At 42.3% G+C, this 20,263-nt stretch overlaps 1 protein-coding gene across 1 annotated transcript; it reads left to right on the plus strand.

Moving 5' to 3' along the window:
- The first annotated feature begins 1,097 nt into the window (after window positions 1-1,097).
- LOC309536424 (centromere protein S-like) lies at window positions 1,098-16,026 on the plus strand. Its single transcript, XM_082230661.1, is given in 6 exon segments — window positions 1,098-1,205; window positions 1,209-1,304; window positions 2,263-2,386; window positions 4,328-4,361; window positions 13,715-13,781; window positions 15,538-16,026. Coding segments are annotated over 6 exon segments (573 nt in total). The 5' UTR covers window positions 1,098-1,112; the 3' UTR covers window positions 15,697-16,026.
- The last annotated feature ends 4,237 nt before the right edge of the window (window positions 16,027-20,263 follow it).

Genomic DNA, 20,263 nt, shown 5'->3' on the forward strand with positions numbered 1-20,263 from the left:
TCTTAAGTGAGATGGGCGCACAACCCTAGAGTCTGTCAAGACTGGCCCGTATGGGCAGGGGTACCTTTACCTTTATTAGATAGTAGTGAAAGCTGAAATTGCTTGGTGGGGGGCAAGTTGAAGGAATAGCTTGAACAAATTTAGCAAATTCTGCATGTGATCATGCTTCAGTGAGGATCAGATATGGATTTTAAAACTCGTAATTGGGAGACTTTCGGAGACCCATTTGCACAATGTCTTGCAAAGTCTTTAAAAACGAGTATAAGGCCATTAAGCAAAGACTCGAGTAGATACATCTATTGCTATTATAGTTTTTGGAAGAATGGAAATTGTAGGGTTGAGAGTTCATGGATAATGATGCAGTTTAAATGGATTCTGTGTGTTTCGTAGGGTGGTTTTAATTTCTTCCTTTGTACTGAAAACTTTTGTTAACCTTTATGCAAAATGGGAAGGGGCTAAAAACACACCCCATGACCGCACCTGCAATCACCACAAATCTACCCAGACATCCAATTTTAATTCTGGAGCAGTGCTGTTTTATCTAGCCCTCAATAAATTATATTCTGCCTACTTCTCCATAAAAGCCTTGAGTTATTTTACTAAGAGTTTATCTATTTTGGTTTTGATTGGCTGAGTGAATGCAACGCCAATGATGGGGTTGCCTCCCTGGCTTTCTTTGGGAGGAAGGGAGGGATATACATGGAATGGATAAATGAACATCCATTTTATTTATTTTCAAATGTAAAAGTACCATTATTTATTTTCACTCAAAAAGTTACCCCTTCACAGAATATCAGGCCGATATACACAGCAATATAAAAGCATTTAAATCCCGCCCCAGCTAAAAGCAGAACAAGGACAAACCGCTTAGAGGTTTTACTACAGTTAAGCAGTTCGTTAAGTAAATTAAATTAAGGTGGCTGGCTACTCAAGAACATTGCAAACAGCTGGGTAGGCCCGTCGTCATAAAATTTCGCTAAATAAAATATGTGACCCACAGCCCAGCCCCCATCCTATCCCAGCGCTTTGGGGCAGAAAAGCGCACCGAGTCCCGCGCCCAACAGCCATGTGGCCCTTCCTCACAACCGCCCTGCCCGCCCCTTTCTCCCGCCATGGCAGGTTCCTTCCTGCCGCCCGACGATGACCCGCCCCTGCCCCAGCTCTTGTTTCTTCCTCAGAGCCTCCGCCGCCATCACCGCCGGGGCTGAGCGGGAAATTCGAGCGCCATCTTCGCTCTTCGCCGCCTTCAGAAAGGGGCTGCCATGGAGGCGGCGGAGGCCGTTGGGCGCCTCTCAGACACCCAGGTATAGGGTGCGGGGCGCTGCGGGTTCGGCCCTCTCCGCGCTACCTCCCTCTCCCTAGCAATGGAAGCGCACCGCGTGTTCCAGAGCGTGTGCAGAGCGCCGTTGCCTTGCCAGGGTGAGGGAGGCAGCGGGGCCCTGCGCACGTTGCAGCGCGTAGCTTCACCAGCCTCAGGGAAGAGAGAGGGTATCCCGGGGCATGTGTAGAGTGCTGTGCCATTGTTTAAAATGCGTGTGAGCGAGAACGCTAGAGTCCTGTTATTTTTCGTTTTGCATTTGCGATGTTTAAAGCTGTTCTGGTTATGTTATGTTATGTGGATTCCCTCCAACCACCGCTCGTAATTTTAAGAAAACAAATTCATAGGATAAACTGTTCCCCTGGTAGGACAGTATTTGGGAGATCTGGGGGTTTTCTCGGGGAGTGGGTGGGGGTGCAAAAGGACAAGATCCTTTACAATCGATTATTTTATGATGCCCTTTCAGTCATGATTCCAGTGAAATAGTCTTTATTATCTCAAAGCAAGTGTGTTGTTCAGACGTGCACAGTTTATGCGACCCTCCCACCAAATATAGTTCCATTTAAAGTATCCTTTGCTGCCTGCTTTTTGTGACTGCAAAAAATGAGAAAATTCCTTCCAGTAGCACCTTAAAGACCAACTAAGTTAGTTCTTGGTATGAGCTTTCGTGTGCATGCACACTTCTTCAGATACCATGTGTGGCATGCACACGAAAGCTCATACCAAGAACTAACTTAGTTGGTCTTTAAGGTGCTACTGGAAGGAATTTTTTTATTTTGACTATGGCAGACCAACACGGCTACCTATCTACAACTGCAAAAAATGAGGTTTCTCAAACAGGTGTCAGGTCACAGTGTGTAATGCCTGTGTGTTGTGCAGGCCTCGTGTAATGCCTAGGTGGGTCAGTGTGTGAGTATCAAGTTTTCTGTTTTGTTTTTCACCAGAGATTGAAGGCTGCATGCCATTATACGGTCGCTGGCCTTTGTGAAGAAGTTTCACAAGACAAAGAAATTCAGTTCAGTAAACAAACCATAGCAGCTATTTCTGAGATCACCTTCAGGCAGTGTGGTACGGCATATATTTTACAGATATCTTTCTCCCCCATAGTTTCATTAGTTTATTTATTATTAATGTTGCAATACATATATGAAATCTTTACATATTGATGCATATACCATTATATTCGTAAATTCACATTTTCACATTTCATTATGTACCAACATTTATCCAATTCTTATTTCTTGCCCTGTGTCTTCCCTCCACCTTGTTATTATTTTGTAACTTTATTATTGAGATTGTAATTTTGATACTTTACAGATATCTATATTTGTCTGTAGGAGCAATCAGTATTTGTATGTTGTTGCTTTTTAAAAAAATAGAACTGAAATTAGATATGTATAGAACTGACTTAATGATTTCTTTTTTTAATTTTCTGGCACTAGAGGGAGTACACAAGATGAGTTCTGAGAAATCTGTTGAACAACAGTGCGAATGTCAACACTGCTGTACAAAGCCAAATTAACTGTTGCTTTAAAAATCATTTTCTTTGTTTCTCGGGCTGCATGTGTTCTGTTGCTTAAGTGAGCTAGGGTATCTTAGGCACGATGAATCACTAAAAAAAAAAAGTTTTCTAGTCCTCTTGAGGGTGAAGGAAAGCTTGAAAAAGTATTTACATTGATGGGTGATAGCTCAGAAATCAGAACAGGAGAGAATGAATCAGGACTTCTACCACCAGACTGAGATTCTAGCAGTCTCTGAACAGCTTTAGGAGCCAAGCCAAAGTCAGTTGTTATCTAAGACCAGATGACATCCTGTTAGTTCATAAGGCCAATATTTTTTTTGCCCAAAGCTCCTGATCCTGGCACAGGTTTCTCAGTCCATTATGATAGTCACTTTCCCCTCTTCAGCTACCTTGCACCTTGTGACACCCTGCCCTTAACTTTCTGGAGTGTCTTCCCATCCTCATCTTGTGCTCACGAAATTACAGTGGTGCCTCGCAAGACGAAGTCTCCGCTGCCCCGGGCGATCTTAAAATGCTGGCGGGCAGGAGCGAAGCGTTCGCTGCCGACCCCCAGCATTTTAAAATCTCCCCGGGACAGCAGAGAAGTCTCCGCTGCCCCGGGCGATCTTAAAATGCTGGCGGGCGGGAGCGAAGCGTTCGCTGCCGACCCCCAGCATTTTAAAATCTCCCCGGGACAGCAGAGAAGTCTCCGCTGTCCTGGGGAGATTTTAAAATGCTGGGGGTCGGCAGCGAACGCTTCGCTCCCGCCCGCCAGCATTTTAAGATCGCCTGGGGCAGCGGAGAAGTCTCCGCTGTCCCGGGAAGGCAGGCGGGAGGGAGCAAAGACTTTTGCCCCCCGCCGGCCTTCAGAAGAGGTCCAGGACCTCTTCTGAAGGCCGGCTGTGGGCGAAAGTCTTTGCTCCCGACCGCCAGCAATTTAAAACAGGTCCCCGGAGATTTCCCTATGGGCTTTCGTCTTGCAAAGCAAGTCCATAGGGAAATTCGTCTTGCGAAGCGCCTCCAAAACAGAAAACCCTTTCGTCTTGCGGGTTTTCCGTCTTGCGAGGCATTCGTCTTGCGGGGTACCACTGTACTTTGTTTTAGGGTTGTTGTTAGGTTTTATTCCCAGCCAAGCAGACACCTTTCCCTTCTGTCACAGAAGTTGATCTGCAAGCATGCTGGCACCTTTGTTCCATACTTAGCAGCACAATACAGTAGATTATCAAATCTCCAACATGGAGACATCTTGCTAAAGCTGCAGCCCAACCCTTAAATCCACTTACTGGGGAGTAGGTTCCATTGAACTCAGCAAGATGTTCTTATGGTGATACTGGGGAGCCTGGTGATGATATACATTGTGAAACTTTTCCTTAGGCTGAAAGGTGCCTCATATGTTAGTAATAGATAACTGGCCAAAAAAATTGCTAAAATAATAAAACTTAACATTTGCCTTCCAACACTAAAAAGGGAAAAAATGTTTGAGATTCCCCCTCCCCTTTGTTTTTCAGAAATCTTTGCAAAAGACCTTGAAATGTTTGCTAGGTAAGTATTGCGGAAATATGTGCTACTTAAAACTAGACATTGTGCTTATTAATCTGGTGAGAAATCTAGAAAAGATAAGAGGGTACCTCCAGACAGCTATGTGTTGTGCTGCTTATCCATGCGAGTTTTTCAGAGTACACACAAAGTCGTCAGCATCAAAATATCAACCTGTATTCTACCCCATCCCATTTAATTTGCATTTATCGTAGAATTGTAGAGTTGGAAGGGACCACAAGGGTCATCTAGTCCAACCTCCTGCAATGCAGGAATCTTTGTCCAACGTGTGGCTGGAGCCCACAACCTGAGATTTAGTTTATGCTATACTAACTGAGCTATCCAAGAGTTTAGAAATCAAGCAAACTTGTTGCCAATGACCTGTTTTCAATAGCTGAATGTCCCATTTGCAAATTAAGCCCCCATCTGGAAGTACCCCTAAACCTTTCCTCCCTTTCTGTACCTACTTTTCCCAGAAACCAGCTAATGTTCACTTTACTATGCAGCGTTGCTTCAGCAGTTGTGCTCTGTTGGGGCTCTGTTTTATTTATTTTGTAGTCTGAATGCAGGTTATTGATTCTAGCCTGTAAGGTTTCTTTCTCTTCCCCACTCACTTACATTCTTATGAAGCATGGTTGAGTACTTAGCTTAAAAACTGTCCGTATGTTCCCTCAATGTGAATAATTCTCACGTACCCTCAATTCTTTGGCAGGCTTTTAATTTCCCCCCTCCCCATTTTAGTCTTGGAATCGCTCTGGAAGTCAGTACAAAGCACAAAAAATGTATCTTCACAACACAGACAAATAGTAAATTGCCTAGAGGATAATGAAGCCTTTGTGTTGAGTCTTGCCTCCTAAGAGCAGCCTTGTGGGTGGATTGTGTTCTGCCTAAAGTAATTGCATGCAGGTGTTATGCCTAACACAGCACACAGCAGTTGGATGGTCTCCTTTTGTTGGCTGCAAATTGAGCCCCTTCACAGCCAGTGAGTAGGTGGTTTGTTTTAAGCTTTTCAGAAGAGTCTGTTGTGTGAGGTGTCTTCCCATGTGATAGAACCCACCCCTCCAGTCTGTCAAATTAGAGCTGTTGGTAATCTAAAGTGATTGCCATTATGTTCTTTTATAGAAAGGTTTGACTTCCGGAAGCTGAAAACTTGTTTGATACTCGTATGCAAGTGGCTGGTGGAATTGCTTACGTCTTTGAAGAGGCTGCTTGCTCTATCAGTGTTCTGGGCTTGTATCCTTGCAGTTAGGAAGCATGGCCAGAACAGAGGGTCACAGAAACAGATACAGTGGTACCTCTGGATACGAACGGGATCCGTTCCGGAGCCCTGTTCACATCTAGAAGCAAACGTAACTAGCGACGGCACGTCTGCACACGCGCATGTCACTTTTCGCTGCTTCTGCGCATGCGCGTGACATCATTTTGAGCGTCTGTGCATGCGCAAGTGGCGAAACCTGGAAGTAACGTGCTCCGTTACTTCCGAGTTGCCGCAGAGTGCAACTCGAACACGCTCAACCCAAAGCGCATTCAACCCGAGGTATGACTGTAGTGGGAAAGGTTCAAAATCATTACATTCAGACATTTTTAAAATAATATCTGGGCCCTCTTTCCTTTTTAATGTGCTTATTCCTGAGCTGACAGACTTCCTTTTATTTTTTTTTATAATATTTTTTATTAGTTTTACAAAAATTTTTATAACAGACAAACACAAAAAAGAAAACAAACAAACAAACAAGTATAATTTCATAATGTCATTTCATAAACTTCTTTCCTCGGACTTCCCCATACCTCCCCTTTCTGCATCCTCATGTCCAAATTTTTTAGCAACTTATAAATGTTTTTTCCAACTCTAATTCATCATAGTCCTTTCTTATTCTAATCTTATATTACTGCAGCCCTTTCTCTCTATAGAATCTCGACATTCTAAGCTTCATCAAGTTTATAATAGTCCTTAAGATAAATCTTGAATTTCTTCCAATCTTCTTCCGCAGTCTCCTTTCCCTGGTCTCGAATTCTGCTCGTCATTTCCGCCAATGTCATATAGTCAATCACTTTCATCTGCCATTCTTCCACGGTGGGTAGATCTTGTGTCTTCCAATACTTTGCGATCAATATTCTTGCTGCTGTTGTTGCGTACATAAAGAATGTTCTATCCTTTTTTTGCACCAATTGGCCGACAATGCCCAAGAGAAAGGCCTCTGGTTTCTTAAGAAAGGTATATTTAAATACCTTTTTCATTTCATTATATATCATCTCCCAGAAGACCTTAATCTTCGGGCATGTCCACCAAAGATGATAAAAAGTACCTTCAGTTTCCTTACATTTCCAGCATTTATTGTCAGGCAAATGGTAAATTTTTGCTAGCTTAACTGGGGTCATGTACCACCTGTATACCATTTTCATCACATTTTCCTTTAAGGCACTACATGCCGTAAATTTAATTCCGGTGTTCCACAACCTTTCCCAGTCAGCAGACATAATATTATGACCAATGTCCTGTGCCCACTTAATCATAGCTGATTTAACTATTTCATCTTGTGTGTTCCATTTCAACAGCAAGTTATACATTCTTGACAAATTCTTAATATTGGGTTCTAGCAGTTCTGTCTCAAGTTTTGATTTTTCCACCTGGAAGCCAATTTTCCTGTCTTGTTTAAAAACCTCCATTATTTGATAATAGTGGAGCCAATCTTGTACTTTGGGTTTTAGTTTTTCATGGCTCTTTAATTTCAGTTTCTCTCCATCCTGTTCTAAAATCTCACAATACTTTGGCCATCCGACCTCCATATTAACTTTCTTATGGGCCTTCGCCTCTAAGGGTGACAACCATCTAGGGGTTTTGTTTTCCAACAGGTCTTTATATCTCATCCAAACATTGAACAACGCTTTCCTTACAATGTGATTTTTAAAGGCACTATGCACTTTGATTTTGTCATACCATAAATATGCGTGCCAACCGAATGCGTTATTGAAACCTTCTAAGTCCAAGATATCTGTATTCTCGAGGAGCATCCACTCTTTCAGCCAGCAGAATGCTGCTGCCTCATAGTACAATTTTAAGTCCGGCAGGGCAAATCCCCCTCTTTCTCTTGCATCTGTTAGTATTTTATATTTTATTCTGGGCTTTTTGCCCTGCCAGACAAATTTCGCAATATCTTTCTGCCACCTCTTGAAACAGTCCATCTTGTCAATAATCTGCAAAGTTTGAAACAAAAATAACATTCTAGGCAATACATTCATCTTAATTACTGCAATTCGGCCTAACATTGATAATCTCAAATTTGACCATATTTCTAAGTCTTTTTTAATTTCTAACCAACATTTTTCATAATTGTCCTTATATAAATTCAAATTTTTAGATGTTAAATTAACCCCTAGGTATTTCACCTTCTTAACCACCATCAAACCCGTCTCTTCTTGAAACTTATTCTTCTCCATATCTGTCAGGTTTTTCCCTAAGACTTTAGTTTTTTGTTTATTCAATTTAAATCCAGCTACCTGGCCAAATTGTTGAATTATCTCCAACACCTTTTTCGTGCTAGTGTATGGCTCTTGTAAAGTCAGAACTAAGTCATCTGCGAAAGCCCTTAACTTGTAATGTTTTGCTCCGACCTGTACACCTTTAACTTGCTGGTCCTCTCTAATCATATTCAGCAACACCTCCAGGACCGAAATAAAAAGCAATGGGGAAATTGGGCACCCCTGTCGTGTTCCTTTTTCTATCTTAAGTTCCTCAGTTATTACATTGTTTACAATCAACTTAGCTTTTTGTTCGGAATATATTGCACCTATACCATTCTCAAAACCTTGTCCTACCCCCATCCCATGAAGGTTCTTTTTCATAAAACTCCAAGAAATGTTGTCAAAGGCTTTCTCCGCATCCACAAATATCAAAACTGCTTTAGTATTTATATTCACCTCTAACTTTTCCAGAATGTCTATTATATTCCTAACATTGTCTGAGAGGTGTCTCTTTGGGAGAAAGCCTGCTTGGTCTCTATGAATCCTTTCCATCAATACTCTTTTGAATCTTTTTGCTAAAATGTCTGCAAAAATTTTGTAATCCACATTGAGTAACGAGATTGGGCGGTAGTTCTTCAATTGAGTCTTTTCAGTCTCTGTCTTTGGTATGAGTGAAATATATGCTTCTTTCCACGATTCAGGTGCCTTTTTCCCCTCTAAGATCTCATTACAGACATCCTTTAGCGGTTGTATCAACCATTCCTTTAACGATTTGTAATATCTGGAAGTCAGTCCATCTGGCCCTGGAGATTTGCCCAATTGCATGTCCTGAATGGCACCCTCTATCTCTTGTTCTGTTATTCTCTGGTTTAGATCCACCTTACTTTGAGGAGAGATTTTTTGTAATCCATGTTTATTAAGGAATTTATCTATGTCTTCTTCATTTTGTAATCCTTGGGAATAAAGTTTTTTGAAATAACTCACAAAACAGTTTCTTATCTCATTTGGTTTAGATATGGTCCTTCCATCCACTTCCAAACTTGAAACTGTATTTAATTTCTGTCTTTTTTTGAGTTGCCATGCCAAAAGTTTGCCACATTTATCTGCCGACTCAAATGTCTTTTGTCTCATTTGCTTTATTTTCCACTCTATCTCTTGGTTCATCAATTCCATATATTGTGTTTGATACAATTTAATCTCCCTCAAAATCTCCTGGGACTTTGGTTTTGACCTTAATTTTTTCTCTCCTTCTTTTATCTTTTCCAAAATTTTTTCTCTTTTCTCCTTCTGCTTTCTCTTCTTTATTGAGTTTTGTTGAATCAAAAACCCTCGCATCACAGCTTTACTTGCGTCCCAGATCACTCTTCTTTCCACATCGCCCCTTAAATTGATTTCAAAATAGTCCTTTAAAGTTTTTTGGGCCTTCAAGTGGAACTCTCTATCTCGAAACAGGGTGTCATTCATTCTCCATCTAAACTGACCAGTTGTTGTAAGTTTCATTTCCATCTTCACGGCGTTATGGTCGGAGCAGGTTTTTGGGCAGATTTCTACCTTCTTAATCTTCGGAGCCATTCCACTAGTAATCCAGATTTGGTCGATTCTGGTCCAGGTCATCTTTGCTTGGGAGAAAAAGGTTCCCTCTCTTTCAAGAGGGTTCCTTGTTCTCCAAATGTCTATTAAGTCCATATTTTCAGTCATTTCAAAAAAAGTCTTCGGGAGTCTCCCTTCTTTAGTGAGTATCAGTCTTTGTGTCTTGTCCATGTTTGTAGAAACTACACCATTCATATCTCCCATAATTATCATGTTATATTCCAAATAGTCCATCAGGGTTTCATGAAGTTTTTTGAAGAATTCTGCTTTACCTTCATTTGGTGCATAAATCCCAATTATCAAAAATTTTTCTCCTTGTGCTTGAATCTCCACCGCTAAATATCTTCCTTCTTCATCTTTAAAAATCATTTTTGGGGCCCACTTCTCTTTTACATAAATCACAACTCCTCTTTTTTTCACTTTGTCTGACGAGATAAATTCTTGTCCCAATTTTTTATTCATAAGCAGTCTCCTGTGGGCTCTGGTTATGTGAGTTTCCTGTAAACAAATCACGTCCAGTTGTTCTCTGTACAAAATGTGGAATACTTGTCGTCTCTTCAAAGGCATGTTCATCCCATTACAATTCCAGCTAAGGAATTGCAGGGCCATCTTGTTATTTTTCTGGTATTCCTCCAACTGCTCCCAATTGTTGTTCCTCCTCTGTTGGTGGTGGGAGGTTCTGTCCAAATGAGAGGTTCAAGATATCTAATACACTCCTTTGCTCAGCAATTGGGTCTACAGTTCCTTTCTGTAGATCTTCTTGATTTTTATGCAGGAAGCTGTCTTTATCCTGTGTCGTCTTTATTTTCACCTTCTTCCCCCTATAGTCAAAGGACAGTCCCTGTGGAAATTCCCACCTAAAACGAATGTTGTTCTTCTTGAGCAGGTAAACCAGGTCCTTATAAGAAGCTCTCAAGTCCAGAATATGTTTAGGGATATCTTTAAAGATCTGTATCGGTGAATTCCCAATTTGTAAGGCCTTTTCAAAATGCAGTCTTAATATTTTGTCTCTTTCCTCCTTCGATCTCAAGGTGATCAAGCAGTCTCTCGGTACCTTTCTATTCTGTCTTCTGCCCAGTCTGAATGCCGTTGTGATTTTGATTTCGTCTTCCTCTAAGTCTTCCCAAGCATCAGCAAACTCGTTCGTTAAAAAGTCCGTGAGGTTGTCTCCTTCGTCCTCTGGAATTGATCGTAATTTCAGATTCCTTTCTTTTCTTTGTAGTTCCCACAGTGCCAGAGTTGCATCGTGGTCATGGACCTTCCTGGCAATCGGTTCTAATTTTTCCTGAGTCTCTCCAGCAATAGTTCTGGCTTCCTCCGCAATTTGACGTGTGGCAGAGTTCTCTTGCGTAAGCTTATTTATAGATTCTGTATTCAAATCAAGTCTTGCTGTCAAATCTGTCAATTTCTGTGAGTTCTCTGTCAATTTCTTAGTGTTCTCTGCCGTTTGCTTTGTTAAATTCTCCAGGGATTGATTTATCTTAAGAAGGGCTTGCGATACTGCATCCATGGAGACTGCTGTACCTCTTTCTTGTCCTGTTGTCACTGTAGAAGTTATTCCTGAGATCGAGCCTCTTTTCTTGTGTTGCTGCAGCTGTTGTTGATATTGCCTTGTCTTGGCTCTCGTGCTTATCTCGTCTGCTGGGCCACTCATATCCCAAGGTCGTTTCCCACAAGAGCCTTCTCCTAAGAAAATTCCACTGTCCCAAAGCGTAGCAACTTTTAGTTTACCCTCTAGAGGGAGCAAATCAGAATGTCCGCAAACCGAAATAAAGAGTGTTAAAAAGCAAATTTATCAGGAGGCTTCTATAAGTATAATGCAACACTTTCCTAGTAAATAGAGTCCCAGCCTTCCCTGATATAATGTATCCACAAAGTCCCAAAACTTTGTAACAAATAAACAGTAAAGCTTCCACTTTGTTGCTTTCACAGGAATCTGAAGTCAGTTCAGTGTTCCTTTTGTTTTATGAGCAGTTCGTACCAAGTTGGAGGCTGCAGAAAGTTTCCTTTTCCTTTAAATTAGTCATGCAGCTTGTAAAGTCACTTTTTCCTCCCCTCTGCCCTGCAAGCTGGAGGGGATAGTCAAAGTCCAAATGTCGGATTCAAGCATTTAAAAACGATTTTCCCTTACGGATGCAGCTTAATAACTTTCGTTGCTTTGATTATCATGCAGTCGGGGGAAGGCAGACTTCCTTAATTTTTGCCTTTCCCGTTTTCAGCCTAATTTCAGGTAGTTTTAATTCGAATAGAGGTTCAGTCTTACTCACGGGTCTTTTTTGTCCAGATTTTTCAGGAAGGGAATCGGCGCTCTCCACTAATGGCGACGCGGCTTCACTCTGCGGGCTGGGTAGCGATTCTCAGCACCGCGCTCCCCCGTTGTCGTTCCGGAGCCTTTAAAAAGGCTCTTTCTGCGGTAAAGAGGGGGCGCTTCGGGTGCCCACCGAATCTCCTTGTTCACAGGATCCGTTCCTGTGATTTTAGGGGTCCCCCGCTTGCCGAAGCGGGTCAGACCCGAACTCGCAGAGCCGTCCTCTCTCCGGAGCTCGGAGAGAGAGCAGCCATTAGCGCTGGCGCCGAACCGGAAGTCCAGACTTCCTTTTACTTCTCCCTAAGATTACATGGATGGCTATGGGGCTTTTCCCCCCCAGCTGGAACTTGCCGTTTCCAGTACTTTTTAGAATGAGGGAGGATTTTATGGTGAGTTCCTTCACCTCTTTTTCTAGAAAAATAGCACTGAATGGATGACATTAAATAATATCCTAAGCATGAATTTGACATGCAACTATCCAAACCTCTTTGACCAGAGCAGGCAGAAAACAGGAGCAGAGCAAATTTTACTATATCTTAGTGTATTAACGAATACTTCAATAGCTGTATTAAATTAATGCTGTTATTTTTGCACTGAGCCTTTGGAATAGAGTGAGCTAAGGGACCTACTTAGTCTTGGTACACTGCCTAGGAGCCAGCAGATAGTATCAGGTCACTAATCCCTTTGGCAGAGAGTGCTGTGGACTTCATTGAAGTCATCATTTTATGGCTGGGTTTGGGAGGTGTTGCTGCGCTATCTTAACTTTCTAGCCTTGTTCAGACTTGTCAACAGCACTTTCAAGGCCCTTGTTCATCTCCACCCACACTTTAGCCGTTGACGTACCTGCTGTTGCTCTCCTGGGCCTTGCCCTTCTTCACACCTGTCCTGCTGCTAGAATATTATTTGTTAGTTCTCTTTGGAGACCATCTAACCCACTGTATTTTTCTGGGCCTTTTTACTCATCAAGATTTTGCAGCTTCCAGCTCTTGTAGCCACCTGCTTGTGTGTCTGTCCTGCGGGATCACTGGAACGTCAATGAATTTTTTGGTAGTTGTTGTAGATAATGATGTGTTTGCATAATGACTCAGTGTGTGATTGTGTAAATCAAGTAGCACTTGAATGGCTTGTAAAGCACTTGGTCTTCAGCAGCAAGTGGGGTACCTTCAGCCAGTTTTGTTTTATTAGATTTTATATACACAGTTTGCTGAAGCAACCCCTCCTCTGTCCACCCCCAAACAGTTTTGTCTGAGAACCCCAATAACCCCAGGATTCCTGCCAGGCCAAACGAAGAATGCAGTGAAGTTACTAGTGTGGCACAGTATGACCTGGCTGCTTTTTTACCCAGTGACTCTGGAAAAAGCTGGTGAAAGAACCAGCATTATAGCAGCAACTAGTTAAGCAGGAAGACAAAGCAGGGGCAGATCAATGCAGCCTGAGCCATACAGGTAAACTTGGCAGCTTCCTAGGCAAGCTCAGTCCAAAGAGCATTTGTAATTTCCTGAAGTGGCACATTAATATTGGTTCTTGTGCTGATCTGAAAATGGCAGGTTCCCTGTTGGAACCAATAGTGTGACTGAATGCTCTGTGATAACAGGATGATTGCCAGCTTAGGGTGGCAAAAATATCTGAGCCAGCCCCAGAGAGATGACAGTATCGAGAATCAAGAGCTACACTTGTGGTTCAGAGTTTATCTGTAGGGTCAGCAAAAGTCAGTGAGTAGAACAGGAGAGTGATTGGTCGAGGAGGGACATCAGAATAAGATTGCTAATTCAAGCCAAGGATGTAGCATAGTCGCTAAAGGTGTGCTAAAAAAAATGACCCTAAGTTTGCTGCTTCATTTACCAGTGAGACGTAACAAGTAATGTTAACATTGCCTTGGCTGTCCTTTCCGTAGTTTCACAGTCAAATAAGCCCTTTCACAGATAACATTTTTAAGCTCCAGCAAACTGCTTGTGTTTTAGTGATTTTATGTTTGTTTTTTTGTTCCCTCTTTACACAGGCATGCAAAACGAAGTACAATCAACCTTGAGGATGTAAAACTTTTAGCTAGAAGGAGCAAGTCCTTGGTGAGATGAACCTCTTGTTTTCTTGGCACGTCATTCAGAAGTCTTGCAGTTTGTTCCAAAGGATGCCTTCAGACAAATTAACATTTGTTGCCGATGGAGAAACTGCTTTCCTCTGTTATTGTTCCATCCCAAATGTCACCCTTGAATGTCTGTCTTCCGCTTTTTTCCTCTTTCCCCCCCTTTGTCATGCTTCTCTGAAGTGTAGTGACACATGCTGGACTAAGGAGCAGCAGTCGTTGTAAGTGGTTCAAAACAACCATAAAATGCAAGGGTGAAGTGTGTGGCATTTCTACACAAAGCTCAAATAGATAATGACCGTCTACCGCAGCAGTGATTGTTGATACCTCATTCCTACTAGTTTTTACTGCATTAATTTTGCAGCTGTAGAGGGAGAGAGAACCTTGGTCTTGATTGAAGCCCTGATATGTGTAACAAAACTATACCTTTTAGTTCTGCAAAACTTTCCCTTTTGTAGCTCTTCTGTTTGAAGAGTGGTGACTTCCTGGTTAGCAACAGAATATCCTGGGTGACTGAAATTTTCCTGGACCCTTGGACTGATACTAAATGTTAGCAGAGATGAATGGCTGCTGTCAAAAATAGCCCTGCTTCTCCTGGTAGCTCAGGGGTGGGGAAACTGAGAATGATTTAACCCCCACTCATCAGCTGATGAGTGGAGGGTTATATCCTACTGCTTTGGTCATATGCACCATTTCCCTGTGGAGTATTGGTGGGTGTAGCCGACACAAAATGTAACCCTATCGGCTGATGTCATCCACCCATTGGAATAATGTAAGCTGATTGTCTTGTGGGTGTGGTTTTGAAAAATTGCCTGATGGGTCAAATTTGAACCCATGGCAGGCCAAGACTGGTTCATGGGCCAGAGGTCCCATCCCTGTAGTGACATCTAGCAACACAAAATGTGGGATGTGACACGCTCATGTTGCAAGTTTCCCTCCACTTGTAAGGGCAATCTCAAAGCTTTTATATTGCTGCACATTGCCAAAAGGAGATACAAAGCTGCTGTTATCAGGGGTAGCTGTCTCTGTGTGTATGTTCCATAGCATCTAGTCCTGGCCAGGGTTTGTTTATGCATGAGAAGGGCTGTGTTTTGGATCTAGGTGTTCTCTGAGATATTTATCTGTTCCTTTGTAAAAAGAGAAGGAGAAAGAGAAAGTAGGATTTCAGTTTCAAATGCTGTGTGTTTTTGCTAGCCTTAAGGTAATCTAGGCAAGCCTTTCCACCCCTCTGTGCAATATGCAGCTACAAAGAAAAGGCTGAGGGGGTGCGAAGGGTGCAGCTGATTTGTGTGTCCTTGAACTAACAGCTGCAATACGGCTTAATTGGGCATATAACGTCTTATCAGGAAGAGCAAGACAGTTGTGCCCCTCTACACTCTTAGATCACAGCTGTGCTAGTTAATAGCCCCTTGTTTATACTTGGTTGCTATTAGTGTTGTTCTAATTGGTGTGTGTGAGAGAGGGGAGAACAGTCCTGTATAAGCAAAAGATCCAGAAAAAGGTTTCCTACTCTTGATCTAACTTAATATTGTCTACTCTGACTTGTGGCAACAGCACTCCAGAGTCTTGGACAGAAGTCTCCTATTTGCTACCTGACTGCTCTGCTGAAGTTATTGGGGACTGAACATGCAGCCTTCTGCATGAAAAGCATGTGCTCTTTCACCAACCTGTGGTGAGGAATGCTCTCACTAATTGATATTTTGCCCCATAGGTGAGTAATAAAAACTATTTCTTTCTAGCTGAAATACGTCACTGAGAAGAGTGAAGAAATTGCTTTGAATAGCCTGGAAGAAAAAGAGAAAAGGAAAAAGAAATCGGGCTCTCGGAAAGGGAGAAGAGCCTCTGATGAACAGGAGGAACATGTGGTGGCTGAAAGTGATGATTCCAACATGGCATAATTTTCTCTTATCAAGACTACATCATTTTCAACAGGGAGTAATGAGATCCTGGGACTGCCTTAGGATCTTCAGTTGCTGCTTGCCCTTGGGTAGAACTCTTGTGGTTTTCATTAGTAAGTAAGCAAGCAAGCAAGCACAATGCAGTTGGTATGCCAGTTCCATTTCTTACAGCAGACATGAAAAATAGATGCGTTGAACATTTGGGAAAGAGAGATTTTAAGCAAATGGAAAACACTGATAAATCTTTTCTATTTCACTTTACTTAAACACATAATGCATTGTATAAAGGCCATAGGTCATAACGTATTAAATGTAATTAGATGTGAATAACTGCCTTTTTCATCAGTCCCTGTCTTCAGAGTGGCCAAGCATTTGCAGAAGAATTGCTGCTCCCTTTCCTTTGCTCAGCAGCACCCCTGCAAGAGATTATTATTTTTTTACTTTGGGACACATTAAGAATCGTATTGCATCACACCAAGTCCAGTCCAGCATCCTGCTTCTGATGGTGGTCTACCAGATGTCTCCAGGAAACCCTCATGCATGGGGGCAGTAGCCCTCTCCAGCTGCCACCCCATCCCCCTGCAATTGGTATTGATTGACATGTTGCCTTTGAATCTGGAGGTCTGCATATGGCTGCCAGAGGTTAGACTTCCTGCGTGAGTGAAAACCTTTATGCTGGAACACCCCTCAAACTTCTCCAAAGCAAGGGTGGCTCTTTGCAGAGCATACATGAGCAGAATAAGGTTTGAGATCCTTCTGGCTATACACTTTCATTGTTTAACAAATATATAGATACCAGTTCGTGACAGGATTGATAATAAGAATCAGCAAAAGTCCTTAGCTGGCTATTATAAACAACCCATTCCCATTTCTCTAACCAGATCCCCACATTCTTGATGGCAGGCAGGCACACGCTCTTAAGTGTCAGTTCATAAGTGAAATCTTTTTCCTGTTTTCAGCTCCAACCAACTTTGTCTCTCTCACTGACTCCCTTCATTATCAAAGAAATACTCTCATTTATGGGGCCTATGCTAGATGAAAGTCCTAATACCAATGTGCCTTGAACCCTTCATGTGAAGTTTCCAGGGGAGCAGTTCTCTTGACAAACTTGCATACTGCCTGCTATATGGTTCCAAAGTTCACAATAAGATCCCAAGTTGCCCATCTGCTTTTCCCCTGCATGGGTTGGAAAAATAATGATCAAACCAGCCATTTCAGCTCAGGCCTGTGGCATGGCCATTTTGACTAGTAGCCGTTGATAGGCATGACCTCCTTTCATGTGTGTGTGTCGATGCCTCTTTTGAAACTTAAGCTAGGGGCCCTCACCACTTCTTGTGATAGTGACATTCATAAATTAATTATCAGTTGTGTGAAGAAGCATTTTCTTTAGACTTCCCTGAACCTACTGCCAGTCAATCTTAGTATCACCCATTGAAGTTTAGTATTATAAGAGAAGGAAGAAGGACCATGTATAATTTTATAGACATCTCTCATGTTTCCACTTGCCTCCTAGCTTCTACCAACAAATATCTTTGTGAATCCCACCTGCTCCTTCGGGAATAAAGGTAGGATATAAAGAATAAAGAAATAGTGAAATAAAATAAATAAAGGGAGCTAGAAGCTGAGTTTCCCCACACCTTTGTCCAGAATCCATTTCCTAGTTCTGCCCTGAACTTCTTTGCTAGTAACATAGTAAAGGGGTTCCCCCCCCCCATTGATTTTGGTTTGATTTAGCATTTGTGTTTCACTTTTCCACAATGAGCTTAAGCTCAAAGTGGCACACAATTATCACAAAAGCTTTAAAAATGAGCAAATATTACAAGCACTATAATATCAGAAGCACAACAACATAAATAGGGCAAAAAACAACAACCCCAAAATAATTCCTCAAACAGTACAATTCATAGCTGTCAACTTACAGATTTGAAAATAAGGGACCAGCAGCCAAAATAAGGGACTTGCAGCCTCACCTGTTCCAGGCACTCCACTCTTCCTGTCCTCCTGCAGTCTGGTCAAACTCATTTTGGTAGCTTCGAGAACACTGTCCAACCAACTTTGTAACCAGAGGTTCAACTGAATAGAATCTGAATCACATGCACCATAAGGCCTATGCAGCCTCAACTTAAGATGGCTCCCCTGCCTGGCTTTGCACTGCAAAGTTTGCAGCAGCACGTGCAACAAAATGGCGTCCAGTATTCAAAAACCCCTCAGCTTGCATTAACTAGCCACACACAAGGCATGCAAGCTCCACCCCCCCAGTCGTTCTTAGACTTCTTATTGGGTGAGCAACACAGCCAAGCAACACAGTTGGAGCCTCCTTCCTCCCTGGCTGGCAGGGAGGGAGGGAGAGGAGCTGCTTCCTTTGAAATTTAAGGGACATCCATCAATAAGGGACAGCAGCGGGACATGGCGCTGGAATAAGGGACTGTCGCTTCAAATAAGGGACACTTGACAGCTATGGTACAATTCAGTGCAAACTCCTTGTGGTTCAAAATATCAGAAATGGCTACTGAGCACTAGCCCTGTGCCTTGCTTCTGGAAAGTGGCTTTTTCACTGAGTACAGCAGCAGCATACTCCCAAGCAACAATAGCTCCCATAGCTTTTAGACTCTGCTTTCTTTTCACTCTTAAGAAATTTGATCAAATCTAATTTTTTGGCGGGATGGGGCAACAGATTCCATAGAAGATCCAGATTGTCTTTTTCCATGTGGGATATTTAAGATAATTCCTTTCCACAGTCTTTGGAGGAATGGTCTCTCTCCTCACAGGGGCATGGGCCCAAGGCAAAGACCCTGAGTACAAGACCCTTCAGCTTGTGCTAAAAGACTCACACCTCTGACAAGGCAGCTTTTAAAGTTACCTGGAGGGAAGGAGAATAGGCAGCCCCTATAAGCTGAACAGCCTCCAATTGAATTACCCCTTAATGCCATTGAATTGCTCCTTGGGATCCTGTTATGCAGTCTGGAGATTTTAAGCATCACTCCCAAACTGAGTTCTGCTGGTGTTGGAGATGTATTCATAGAAGTGAAGTTTCTGTTCTTTCCAAGTAAATCCTGAGGCTGTTGCAGCAGATTTCTCAATTATTCTCAGAAGGCATTTCTCCCTCCACTAAACGCACCATCGTGAGTCATTTGTTGCTAAATCACCCTATTTTTGTGCTCAAAGTGGCCTAATCATTATGGGAATAATGGCAAGGAAATGAGGTTTGGTTGGGTTGTTGTTGTTTTTTTTAGCAAGTGAAAAATGCATATGTGGCTTAAATTAACAGTAAATGTACTCTAATGGGATTGGCACCCAGAGGCTCTAATTAAGGGTTAAAATCAAACAAGACGCACAATTTTGGGACTTAATTGCTCCCTGGTTCGTGCGTCATTGCTTGTGTTTGGAAAGAGATGGGGGGGGGAAGGGGTAGTGGTGGTTGCGAGGAGGAGGGGGTTCTTTGAATAAAAAACATTTAAGTGTGCGCCCCCTCCCCTAAAAAGGGGGGGAAAGGTACAGAATATAACTTGCAAGCAAGTATCTCCTGGCAGAACTGAACCAGATGGCACTCCTTGCGCACCTCATGCGCTGCCTGTTTCTGCTGGTGGTGATCTACTCCTGTCCCGCACCCGCTACACTTCCTGTTCCAGAAGGACTTGCGTGGAAAGACAGCAAGGTAAGCTGAGAATTAGGAGTCAAATGATATAAAACACAGCCAGGAATTACTTTGCCTTCCATCCATTACGTGAGCAAGCTTTAATCATAGAATAATCAATGAAAGCTTGACAGAGCAATCCTGTAAATAGCTACTCAGAAGCAGGTCCTATTGAGTTCAGTGAGGCTTGCTCCCATGTAAGAAGGTATTGCAGTTTGTTAATTGGCAGGAAAGGGAGACAGATTTTAATTTTTGGCATGGCTTTGGGAGGGGGGTGTTGGGTGGTTTTGTTTTATTTTTTTCTGTTCTGTGACTTCGGAAAAGAGTACAGTATTTGAACTGGTCTTTCCTCTTAGCTTTGCTTTTATTAAAAGTACAACCCGTGTCTGTTTACTCTGAAGTTGTACATAGCTGGCACACAAAGAACATGGTATGTTGCAGAATGAAATACTGTATTTTTCCGTGTATAAGATGCCCTATTTTTGGGGACTCCAAATTAAGAAAACACGCCTCAGCACTACCTGTGTATAAGACAAGCCTCAATTTTAAACCTAATTTTTTGTTTAAAAAACCTAGTCTTATACATGGAAAAATACAGTAGGTCTTTGCTCCCAAGGAATATACAGTCCAAAACAGACACTGCAAAGCAGCACAGAGAGGGAATATAAATTGATTGGAGAATTTAGGTACCATTTAAATTAATTTATCAGTAGATAGCCTGAGTTTGTATTATCCCAAATCACTGTACGGTTCAAAGCCACCCATTTACTTGGAAGGAAGCCCAAATGAACTCATTAGGTCTTCAGAGAAAGTGGTGTATGGGGCTACAGTTCTCTTACAGAACTAAAGCCTCAGCTGCAATTTGTAGGAAATGCAGTGGCACTAAGCCATACAGAATGGAATTGTAGAGTTGGAAGGGACCCTGAGGGTCAT

Source organism: Podarcis vaucheri, assembly GCF_965113315.1.
Source record: "Podarcis vaucheri genome assembly, chromosome: 7".
Classification (NCBI taxonomy): Eukaryota; Metazoa; Chordata; class Lepidosauria; order Squamata; family Lacertidae; genus Podarcis; species Podarcis vaucheri.